The sequence below is a fragment of the Mus caroli genome, chromosome 7 (assembly GCF_900094665.2).
Source record: "Mus caroli chromosome 7, CAROLI_EIJ_v1.1, whole genome shotgun sequence".
Classification (NCBI taxonomy): Eukaryota; Metazoa; Chordata; class Mammalia; order Rodentia; family Muridae; genus Mus; species Mus caroli.
Window position 1 is genome coordinate 133,130,678 of NC_034576.1, and position 11,608 is coordinate 133,142,285.

At 44.4% G+C, this 11,608-nt stretch overlaps 1 protein-coding gene across 1 annotated transcript in view; it reads left to right on the forward strand.

Annotated features, from left to right (window-relative positions):
* The window catches only part of Dmbt1 (deleted in malignant brain tumors 1), a 109,378-nt gene that overhangs the window by 85,336 nt on the left and 12,434 nt on the right, over positions 1 to 11,608 (forward strand). Inside the window, exons 17-24 of the mRNA XM_021167095.1 lie at positions 6 to 80; positions 1,543 to 1,742; positions 4,357 to 4,504; positions 5,960 to 6,159; positions 7,288 to 7,314; positions 8,560 to 8,883; positions 10,235 to 10,261; positions 10,805 to 10,835. Coding sequence (XP_021022754.1) covers positions 6 to 80; positions 1,543 to 1,742; positions 4,357 to 4,504; positions 5,960 to 6,159; positions 7,288 to 7,314; positions 8,560 to 8,883; positions 10,235 to 10,261; positions 10,805 to 10,835 — 1,032 coding nt within the window. The remainder of the gene's footprint in view (positions 1 to 5; positions 81 to 1,542; positions 1,743 to 4,356; positions 4,505 to 5,959; positions 6,160 to 7,287; positions 7,315 to 8,559; positions 8,884 to 10,234; positions 10,262 to 10,804; positions 10,836 to 11,608) is intronic.

Genomic DNA, 11,608 nt, shown 5'->3' on the forward strand with positions numbered 1-11,608 from the left:
TATCCAAACAATGCCAGATGTTCCTGGGAAATATTGGTCCCCAACATGAACCGTGTGACAGTGGCCTTCACAGATGTGCAGTAAGTGTGTGTGTGTGTGTGTGCAGAGGAGATGTGATAGAGAATAGTGGGGTGCATTGAAATCATGGGATTCGAGTAGAGTTGGCACTTATAATACAGGTTCCATTTTTGATGTGGAATAAGAGTCTCCCAGGGAGGATGTAATGGGTGCTAAAGCAAAGGAATTTGAAAATACTCTGTGTAAAAGTCCCAGATCGACATGAATTTACCATATAGCCAGGGGGTGTCATGTTCTGAAAAGTCAGTGAGAAGGAAGGGGCTGTAAAGCCTGCTTGTTGATCAGCAAGTGAGCAGAGAATGGGAACACACTTGGAGTCCTGACTCAGTGAGATGGAAGGGTGGTGGCCTAGGGAGTGATCTAAGGTCTTGGGTGCACATTAGGACAGTGCTGCTAATGAGGGCACCTATTTGGTGCACAGTTTTCCCCATAGTTCCTTCACAATCCATGAGGCACCAGGAGGCGGTCAGTGCAATTCCACTGAATGAGTAAGGTCCCAGCACTCATTGACTAAGCTGTGTTCCCAGGTGCTCTCCTGATGTCTATAATGGTTTTGCAAGTCTCTGCTGTACAACAATCTATACATAGTCTCAGTGTCCCTCTTAGGACAATTCAAGAGTGCACCTGAAGGCCATCTAGTTCTATGCAGGGGGCTCCTCAGTCTGTTTTTGTCAGGACCGCCCTGATAGTTAACAGCACACCGTAGTGACATTTTATGAAGTCACATCTCTCTTAAACCTTCCCTGTTCCTCCTGTGAATATAGTACTTTGTCATGGCTTCTTTGAAGTGTTTGTATTTGAACATGGAATTCAGTGTTGCTCTCAGTATGGGAGAGACTTGATGGTCAGAGACTTCCAGTGACTTGTCTTGTGGCAATTTTTTATTTTGTTATATTTTTATTTAATGCGTGTGAGTGTATTTTGTGTAGATGTATGTCTCTGGATTGCATGTTTGCCTGGTCCCTATACAGGTGAGGAGAAGGTGTTTAATTCCCTGGGTAGGGAGGTTATCACAGTAGTGAGCCTTGTTGTAGGTGCTGGGAATCAAACCTTAGTTCTCTAGAACAACAGGCAGTGCACAGAACCACTGAGCCATCTTTCTACCACTTGCCTTGAGTGTACCTCTTCCTTTTTTATATTCACTAGAGATGTTTGTTCCATCCCAAAGATAATTGGTGACTTTTGAAGGAACTAGTTAGGATGTCCTCAGGTGACATTCCTGTGTTGATGTAAAGGCTGTCAAGGAGAGGTATTATGCATTACATATCTTTGAGCCAAAAAGGTAGAATTTTACAAGGGATGCTGGGCATGGGAAGGTAGATGAATTACCTTTGGATTCCAGGTAGCCATTTACTCTTCAAATGATGTAGTTAGTCACTGTTACCAGGACAATGGCTCCACAGATGTGAACCCCACATCACATTCCAGAAACAGAAAAGGAGGCCTTTTCTTTTGTGTCCTCAGGCTTGAAGGAGGCTGCAACTATGACTATATCCTGGTTTATGATGGCCCTGAATACAATTCTTCTCTCATTGCTCGTGTGTGTGATGGGTCCAATGGATCTTTCACCTCAACCGGAAACTTCATGTCCGTAGTCTTCATCACAGATGGCAGTGTGACAAGACGAGGGTTCCAGGCTCACTACTACTCTACAGTCAGCACAAGTAAGTTCCCTTGTAGGAATGAATGTCCATGTGGGATTGGGGATGTCACAAGGGACTATCTGAGCCTAAGATTTCTGAGTTTGTGACAGGGGCAATAGAGTGGTACCCTGGGTCCCATGATTGTGGAGAGGGACTACAGCCAGTAAGTCTTGGTTCTGACTTGGGGAAAGAGAGGCTTAGGCCAGCACTGAATGATGGGATGTACAATGGCTTTCCTGTCATCATTAGACACTAAAAGTCAAATGTGATTATTCAACAGATAGTGAGAAGTCAGTGCCAGGTGTGGTAGATGCCAGCATGGTTGGACCTTTGTGACCTTTCCAATGTTGGGACACTGATTATGTCTTTGGATCAAGCACATTTTGCCTCCATCTGAAGGATTATAAATTATTAGATATGAAGATGGACAGAACACAGACTCAGAGGTTGATTTCTTAGTCAGAGATACCATGTAGACCTCAGAATGTAATGGAGAAGGACTGAGGACTGATGTCCAAGGTCTTTTGTTTAGCAAGGAGTATAAGGGTGGACATTGTCTTGAGCTAAAACCTGACTTGATGCTGCTGCCAGTCTTGGCTGTGGAGTTGCTTTATTACACGTGAAAATGATTACTTAACAAAATATTTTGCTTGGGTCAATTCCTGTCTCTCATTCCCCATCAGAGAAGAACTTAGCGCAAGTTCATTCTTTGGGCCTTGATGTCGATGTGTGCCTCTGCATCGACTTTCAGGTACTGAGGTAGAGTCTGTGCTCATGGCTGGAAATCCATCTACATCTGTGCCTCCTGGCAAGAGTAGCTGAAGATGTCCTTAGAGTCCTGAATGGTCAAATGTGAGGACTTGCTCTTTACTTGTGGTAGTCATTCACCCATAATTCACTGGCAAGACACAAAGTACAGGATCTTACCTCTCACAAATGCAGACACAAATGTCTACATGCAGTCAGAATAGAACACTGATTCTTAATGAATCCATGGGAAGCATCTTCTTGTATTATATATGGTTACACACTTGCAAAGAGGCAGCAGGTGAGTACAGCTCACTCTGGCGTGCTCAGCATCATGCACAAAGGACCATGATAGACAACTTCTCTTCAAAGTTCTGACATGGATTTTTTTTCTCACAGCTCCTCCATTGCCAATCCCAACCATAGCTGGTGAGTCCTAACCTCCTTCAACTCCTCTCTATCCTTTCCACATCTATTATCACCACAGTCATGGCCTTCAGCTCCATAGTAGCTGGGATTCCATTATTCTAGCTACCCTAGGATCTTCCCATCTCTCCATAAAGATCAAAGGCAGCATGTGTTGTGACAACCTCACTGTCTGTTTGACCTAGTGGCATATGAGATTTGAAGTACTTAGTCCATTTGGCTAACTGTCACTTCCTGTGAAATGATTTCCTCCAGATGCCCTTTCCTATGTAATTCTTTCTGATAGCATGGTATCTTGCAAGAATCATGTGATATTGCACAGATGAAACTGTTCTTGTCAGGATCCTAAGGAAAAGATGGCTTGATTCTTTTCCCAAGCAACTTTCATTCAGGAAAAAGTTGCAGTGTCCCTGAGGTCAGGTCCACATCATTGTTAATATGAAGTACACATGAGACCTCAGTCAGGGTCACCATATTGTCTCAAAGAAAGGACTTTGTTTCTGTCAGCCATAGTGCTTCTCTGTCCATGGTTTCCCACTTCCCACCATGGGTTCCTTGAGAGAATCTTGGTGCACAGTCCTTTTTCTAATCTAGCTTTGTTTTCCTCTGTATATTGGTGGACAGATCTTTCTCATTGCATGTCTGGGAAGAGGCTAAACTTTTCTTTCAGCACTTCAACTAAGAGGTGGAGAGAGTTTGGAGTTCTAGGATCTTCTTGTAATCTGTGCTGGAGCACTGCTCACAAAGACAGGAGAATACAAGGCACTAGAAAGACGGCCTATCTTTCCTGTGTCCATCTCCAGTGATCCACTGTCCACCCTATTCCATCTCCTATTCATTCAATCAGAGATTTAATGAGTAGGTTTGGAAACAGCCCATAGGAGGATATGGATGGGATTCCCTTCAATGGGAACCTTTAGTAGACAATGTCTATCTGATTCAGAATGCCATGGATACCAGAAGAAATAGGCTTTGGATGCTCTAAGTCAGAATAGCAGAGCAGTGCTTCTTGTAGATTTGCTGTTCTCTAGAAAAAGTGACACTCTTAACAGGAAAGATATGCACACTTTACATAACCCCTGGGATAGGTGTTATATCCAGTCCCTGTGTGTCCAGGTAGCAGAGAATCTGCACCACTAGTCTAAGAGATTGGGTCCTACATTCATCTGCCAGCCAGGGAGTTAAAGAAATTCCTGTTAAGGTTTTCACCATGAGCAGTGGAGACAGAAGACTGCAGATTTCATAGAACTTTCCATATTGATCCACCCATCCAGGGAACCACATGAACCTACTCCCAACTAAAGTAGGGGTCCTGCATGTCCTCAGAATATGTCCAAGGCTAGGTTATCTCCTGTCTGTTTCCTCCCTTGGAATTTTGGTCAAACCTGACTCTTGGCCCTGGTAGTTGTCTGTGCAGTGTGATCCAGGGTTCATCAGCATTTCTACATTTTTCTGTTTGCAGACTACAGCTGTGGAGGTCTCCTGACTCAACCCTCTGGACAATTTTCCAGCCCATACTACCCTTCAAACTATCCAAACAATGCCAGATGTTCCTGGGAAATATTGGTCCCCAACATGAACCGTGTGACAGTGGCCTTCACAGATGTGCAGTAAGTGTGTGTGTGCAGAGCAGATGTTATAGAGAATAGTGGGGAGCTTTGAAAGTTATGGGATGAGAGCAGAGTTGGCACTTACCATACATGTTCCCTTTTTGACGTGGAATAAGAGTCTCCCAGGGAGGATGTAATGGGTGTTAAAGCAAAGGAATTTGAAAATACTCTGTCTTAAAGGCTCCGATGACATAAATTTGCCATATAGTCATGGGGTATCATGTTCTGAAAAGTCAGTGAGACAGAAGGGACTGTAAAGCCTGTTTGTTGATCAGCAAGTGAGCAGAGAATGGGAACACATTTGGAGACCTTACTCAGTGGGATGAAATGCTGGTGGCCTAGGGAGTGACTTAGGGTCTTGGGTGCACCTTTGAATCGTGATGCTAATGAGGGTTCCTATTTGGTGTAAAGCTTTCCCCCATACTTCCTTCTCAGTCCATGAGGCACCAGGAGCAGGTCAGTGCATTTCCTGAGTAGTGAGTAAGGTCCCAGCACTTATTAACTAAGCTGTGTTCCCAGGCCCTCTCTTGGTGTCTATAGACGTTTTGTAAGTCTCTGCTGTACAACTACCTATACATAGTCTCCGTGTCCTTGTTAGGACAATTCAAGAGTGCCCCTGAACCCATCTGGTCCTATGCAGTGGGCTCCTCAGTCTGTTCTTTTCAGCATACCACTGACAGTTACCAGCACACAGTAGTGACATTTTATGAAGTCACCTCCCTCTCCAACCTTCCCTGCTCCTGCTAGTAATATAGTATTTTGTTATGGCTTCTTTGTAGTGTTTCTCAGTGAAATGGTATTCAGTGTTGCTCTCAGTATGTGATAAACATGATGGTCAGAGAGTTCCAGTGATTTATATTGTGGTGTTTTTTATTTTGTTAGATTTTTATTTTTGTGTGTGTGAGTGTTTTTTGTGTAGATGTATGTCTCTGGATTGCATGTTTGCCTGGTCCCCACACAGGTGAGGAGAAGGTGTTTATTTCCCTGGGTAGGGAGGTTATCACAGTAGTGAGATTTGTTGTAGGTGCTGGTAATCGAACCTTAGTTCTCTAGAACAACAGGCAGTGCACAGAACCACTGAGCCATCTTTCTACCACTTGCTTGAGTGTACGTCTTCCCTCTATATATTCACCAGAGATGTTTATTTTATCCCTAAGATAATTGGGGACTTTGTGAAGTAACCAATTTAAATGTCTTCAGGTGACCTTCCTGTGTTGATGTAAAGGCTTTCAAGGAGAGGTATTATGGATTACATATCTGTGAGCCCCAAAGGTAGAAATTTACAAGAGATGCTGGGCATGGGAAGGTAGATGAATTACCTTTGGATTCCAGGAAGCCATTTACTCTTCAAATGATGTAGTTAGTCACTGTTATCAGGACAATGCCTCCTGAAATATGAGCCCTTACACCACAGTCCAGACATAGAAATGGGGACTGTTTCTTCTGTGTCCTCAGGCTTGAAGGAGGCTGCAGCTTTGACTATATCCTGGTTTACGATGGCCCTGAATACAATTCTTCTCTCATTGCTCCGGTGTGTGATGGGTTCAATGGATCTTTCACCTCAACTGGAAACTCCATGTCCGTAGTCTTCATCACGGATGGCAGTGTGACGAGGAGAGGGTTCCAGGCTCACTACTACTCTACAGTCAGCACAAGTAAGTTTCCTTGTGGGAATGAATGTCCATGTGGGATCGGGGATGTCACAAGGTACCATTTGAGACTCAACATTTCTGAGTTTCTTTCAATGGCAATAGAATGGTGGTACCCTGGGTTCCATGCTTGCTGAGAGGGTTTGTGGCCAGTAAGTCTTGGTTCTGATTTGGGGAAAGAGAGGCTTGGGCCAGCAGCTGATGGGATGTACAATGGCTTTACTTTCATCATCAGAGACTAAGAAGGCAAAGGTTATTGATTGGTCAACACAGAGTGAAAAGTTAGGACCATGATTGGTCAATGACACTGTGCTTGGACCTTTGTGACCTTTCTACAGTGTCGGACTCTGCCTATGTGTTTGGACCAAGCACATCCTTTGTCTGTCTGCAGGAGGATAGGTTATGGGATATGAAGATGGACAGATCACAGACTCAGAGGTTGACTTCTTAGTCAGAGACGTCATGTAGGCCTCGGGTTGTCTATGGAGAAGGACTGAGGACTGATGTTCCAGGTCTCTTGTTCAGCAAGGAGCAAAAGGGTGGTCAATGTCCTTAGCTAAAGACCTGACTTGATGCTACTGGTAGTCTTAGCTGTGGAGTTTCTTTATAACTCTTGAAAATGATCACTTGACAAAACATTTTCCTTTTGTCTATTCTTGTCTCTGGTTCCCCACCAGAGAACCGAAGCACAAGTTCCCTTTCTGGGCCTTGATGTAGATGTGTGTCTCTGACTATCTTTTCAGGTACTGGTGTAGAGTCTATGTTCATGGCTATAAATCCTTCCAGATCTGTTCTTTATGGCCAATGTGTGGGAGAATGTCCCAAGAGATCTGTATGGTCAAATGTCAGGACTTGATCTGGCTTTGGGTTAGTTATCCGTAATTCACTGGGTAGACACAAACTACAGGATCCATCCTGTCAAGATATGCAGACAAACATCTCCCTGTGAAGTGGGAGCAGGATATGGGTTCTTAGTCACTCCATGGGTAGCATCTTTCTGGCAGTGTGTATGGTCACACACTTGCTCTGAGGCAGCAGATGATTACAACTCAGGCTGGTGTGCTAAGCATCATGCACAAAGGACCAGGCCAGGCATCTTCCCTTCAAGACTGACATGGCTTCTTTTTCTCACAGGTCCTCCATCATTCCCAAACATAACTGGTGAGTCCTGACCTCCTTCAACTCCTCTCTATCCTCTCCATCCCTATTCTGGACACAGCCACAGCCAATAGCTCCAGAGTGCTGGGACTCCAGTCTTCTGTCGGCCCCAGGACCTTCAACACTCTCCATATAGTACAAAGGCAGCATGTATTGAGTCAGCACCACCCTCTGCTTGACTCAGTGTCATCTGAGAGGTGTAGCACTTAATCCATTTTGCTAAACTTCACTCTCTGTGAGAATTGCTGTGGCGGTCCTTTCCTATTCTGTTTGTCTAGAAAGCATTGTCTTTTGCAATTGTTATGTGACATAGGGACGGAGGGTACTGCTCTTTCTAGATTCCTAAGGTATAGATGCCGTAATTCTTTTATCAGTTATTGTCATTCATGACAAAATACCTCATTGACCATTTGATGGAAACACTTGAGCATGGTTAGGGCCAATCCTTGCTGTCAAGTTACAGACAGTCTTTTATTCAGCTTCAGTGCTTCTGTGTCCAATGTTATCTGCTCTTAACCAGAGTTCCTAATTCCATCCCCCCGCCCCCAGATTGTTGGCCTACAATATATCCTTCTTATGCTAGGTCTGTTTTCAGTATGTCAACCAAGAGTTTAGAAAGAGACAAGTATTCTGGGATCTTCTTGAAGCCTGTGCTGGAGCACAGCTCAGAAAGACAAGGAGAAAGAAAGAAATTAGAAAGAGGACCTATCTTTCTTGTGTATATCTGCAGTGATCTAGTCTGTCCACAAAAATCTATCTTTTATTTACTTCATCCCAGGACTAATAAACAGATTTGATCTGAGTCCTTGTGAGGCTGGACTCATGATCAGGACTTGAGGTCTTTAATGTGGGCCTTTGCTGGACACTTCCTGTTCCATTCAGAACCCTGTGGCATTGCCAGAATACCTAAGCCCTGGACGCTGTCATTTAGAACAGCAGAAATATTGTAGTACATAGTGCTTCCTGTAGATTTTCTCTGTTCTCCAGAGAGAGTGACACCCATATCAGCAAACACATGTGCCCCTGAGATAGGCCCTGAAATAGCCCCTGAGATAGGTTTGATAGCCCCTGAAGATCCTTTGTGCCCAGGGTGCAGAAACTTTGCACCAGAAATCTAAGGGATTGGTATCCACAATCACCTACCCGCTGAGGAGTCAGAGACTCAAGGAAAGCCTTTTACCACAAGTACAGGGGACACCTGACTGTGGCGTTGGTGGAACTTACCTAATGACTACAACTCTATCTCAGGAAATGATTCTTCATTGGCGCTGAGGCTGGTAAATGGATCAAACTGGTGTGAGGGCCGAGTGGAGATCTTGTACAGAGGCTCTTGGGGCACCGTGTGTGATGACAGCTGGGGCATCAGCGACGCCAATGTGGTCTGCAGACAGCTCGGTTGTGGCTCTGCTCTGTCTGCACCAGGAAATGCTTGGTTCGGTCAGGGCTCAGGGCTCATTGTCCTGGATGATGTGTCTTGCTCGGGGTATGAGTCTCACCTGTGGAACTGTCATCATCCTGGCTGGCTTGTCCATAACTGTCACCATTCTGAGGATGCAGGAGTCATCTGTGCACGTGAGTTGGGTGGAAACCTCTACTGTCTTCTTCCAGTATGAATGTTCTTCTTATCCTTGGATCTTACCCCTCAATGCATCTGTCTCTCTTATAAACTGAAAATGCCTCACTTCTTTACCAGTATTGATTTTTACCTCCTTCAACAAGGCTGGTTGTGGAAATTGTCACTGGAAATCCACACCTAGGCTTTGGTAGAAGAACCAAGAAGAAAATCACAGGCTTCAGTGCTTTTTCTACCATGGTTGAGTTCTATGGGGACAGGGGGAACTGCAGTTTAGAGACTGGAATATACTGTATCAATGAACACACACCACTTCAAAGTGTTGCCAGGGGAAATGTGGTTTCCTCAGACCATAGCAGTTCCCAAGGTTTCTGAATGAGGCCTATTGGTTGGCACTGTGAATATGAGTATGCACACAGAAATTTTTAGGATAGAGATGGGTATTTATATCCTACAAAAGAACACCTTCAATTTTTCTAACTCAAGTCTATTTGATTGGGATTAATCCAATACTGAAAACTGTACGCTAACTTTCACCCAACAGAAAATCTAACCCAAACCCTATCCTGAACACTAACCCTAACCCTAACCCAAACCCTAATCCCCAAACCCTAACTCTAACCCCCTAACTCTAACCCTAATCCAATATAACCCTAACACTATTCCAATCCTAACATTAACACTAATCTAACCCTAATCCTAAACCAAATCCTAACCCCCTAACCCTAACCCAACCCTAATCCTAACCATAACCCTAACCCAACCCTATCCACCTAACCTAAACCCTAACCCAACCCTAACCCCCTAACCCAAACTCTAACCCAACCCTAACCCCCTAACCAAACTCTAACCCAACCCTAACCACCTAACCCAAACCCTAACCCAACCCTAACCCCCTAACCCAAACCCTAACCCAACCCTAACCACCTAACCCAAACCCTAACCCAACCCTAACCACCTAACCAAACTCTAACCCAACCCTAACCACCTAACCCAAACCCTAACCCAACCCTAACCCTAACCCAACTCTAACCCTAACCCTGAGGCCTAGATGGTTCCATGTAAAAATTTGTCCTGGACAAGGCCAATTAACATCTGAATCACTGGACAGTTATGAAATACAGAGTTCAGTCTGTTACCTTGTCCAGACACATTTGTCACCTTCTTCCAGAAGGTGGAATACTAATTGAGCCTCACACACAAAAAAATCTTCCTATGAGAATAGATGGCTATCAATTTCTACTTGGTGGTGGGGGATGAGCAGGGCTTAATTCAAAGTCTGCCCAGTGTCACCTGCCCAGGTTCTAGATTAGTCACCTTCTGATCTAACATGGCTTCTTTTTCTTACAGTCCCTGAGGCAACTTCTCCCAGTCCAGGTGAGTCCAGGTGTCCTTTAATTCCCATGTGTCCCTCTTTCTTTGCGCTGCTCACAATACCAGGCAGTAGCTACAGAGTGGGAAGGGATCAAAGAACTGCTGCTGCCCCAGAACCTTCTGTGTTTTCCTTAGAGCAGAAAAGCACCTTCCGAGGAGCTCACATCACCCTCTGGCCTGACCCAGTGCAATAAGAATGTTACAGTAATTAATCTATGTTACTAAGGAGTACTTTCCTGGTGCTATTGGGATCTATTCTGGGCAAAACATTGTCTTATTTATGCATTGTGTGTTAGGGGACACCTGAGAGTTCTCATGACAACATTTAGGAGAGAGTTAAAGTTGCCAGCAGGTCTGGCCACCTTACTATCCCCAAGGTGGGCATCCCTGAGTGTGGTCTAGGGTATTCCTGGCTCTGTATAAAATGAGTCCCTGTCTCCCAGCCATAGTGACTTCCTGGCTCCTGCAGCCCATGTCCCAGCCACACTGGGCTTCACCCTTGATTCATGAAATCTCATTCTAATCCAGCTTTTTTTCCCTTTCTAGGTTGGTGGACTACAAGCCCTTCCTATGGTAAGTTATTTCATATCTGTGGTGGGTCAAAAATGAGAGGGAAGAAAGAGACACACAGGCACACAGACACATAGACAGACACACAGAGAATATGTAGAGGGAGGGACAGGCATTACAGCCAAGGTATATCTTTCTAGGGCATGTCCCCAGTGACCTACTTTATTCAACCAGACCCCATTACCCAATGATTATTCTATATTATCAAACAATTAATCTATAAATCTGTTCAAAGCTCTCAGCATCCAGTCACAGGATTGGATTTATGAGTTGGCCTCCAAGTCTTTAATAATGACATTATTAGTATATGTTTCAAATCTAACCCATAATACTATGTCTTTGCAAGAGGGTAACAGCATTTGACTCCGTGAGCCGGCTAGGTAGAAATAGCTATATAGTCATGTTCCTTGCTCTAGATGTCTGAATTCATCAGAGAGATTCAACACCCCTCCAGCAAACTCAAAGATCTTTGGGAAAAAAACCCAAGGTGGGGGCTAGGAATTCCTTTGCATCCAGAGTCCATGGATACAGATACAAGTGGCCTATTTCTCACCATTGTCTGCCAGTCAGTGACAGCAAGAGTTTACTGGCTTAACCAATGAACTCCAGGTTCAGTGAAAGACCCCATTTCAAAACACATATCAGTGTTATCCCCAACTACTGATGAACATTATGTCACACACACATACTCACACTCATACATATACTCACACACACTCACATACACTATCACACACACACTCATATTCACACATTCACACACATACATTCACACACACA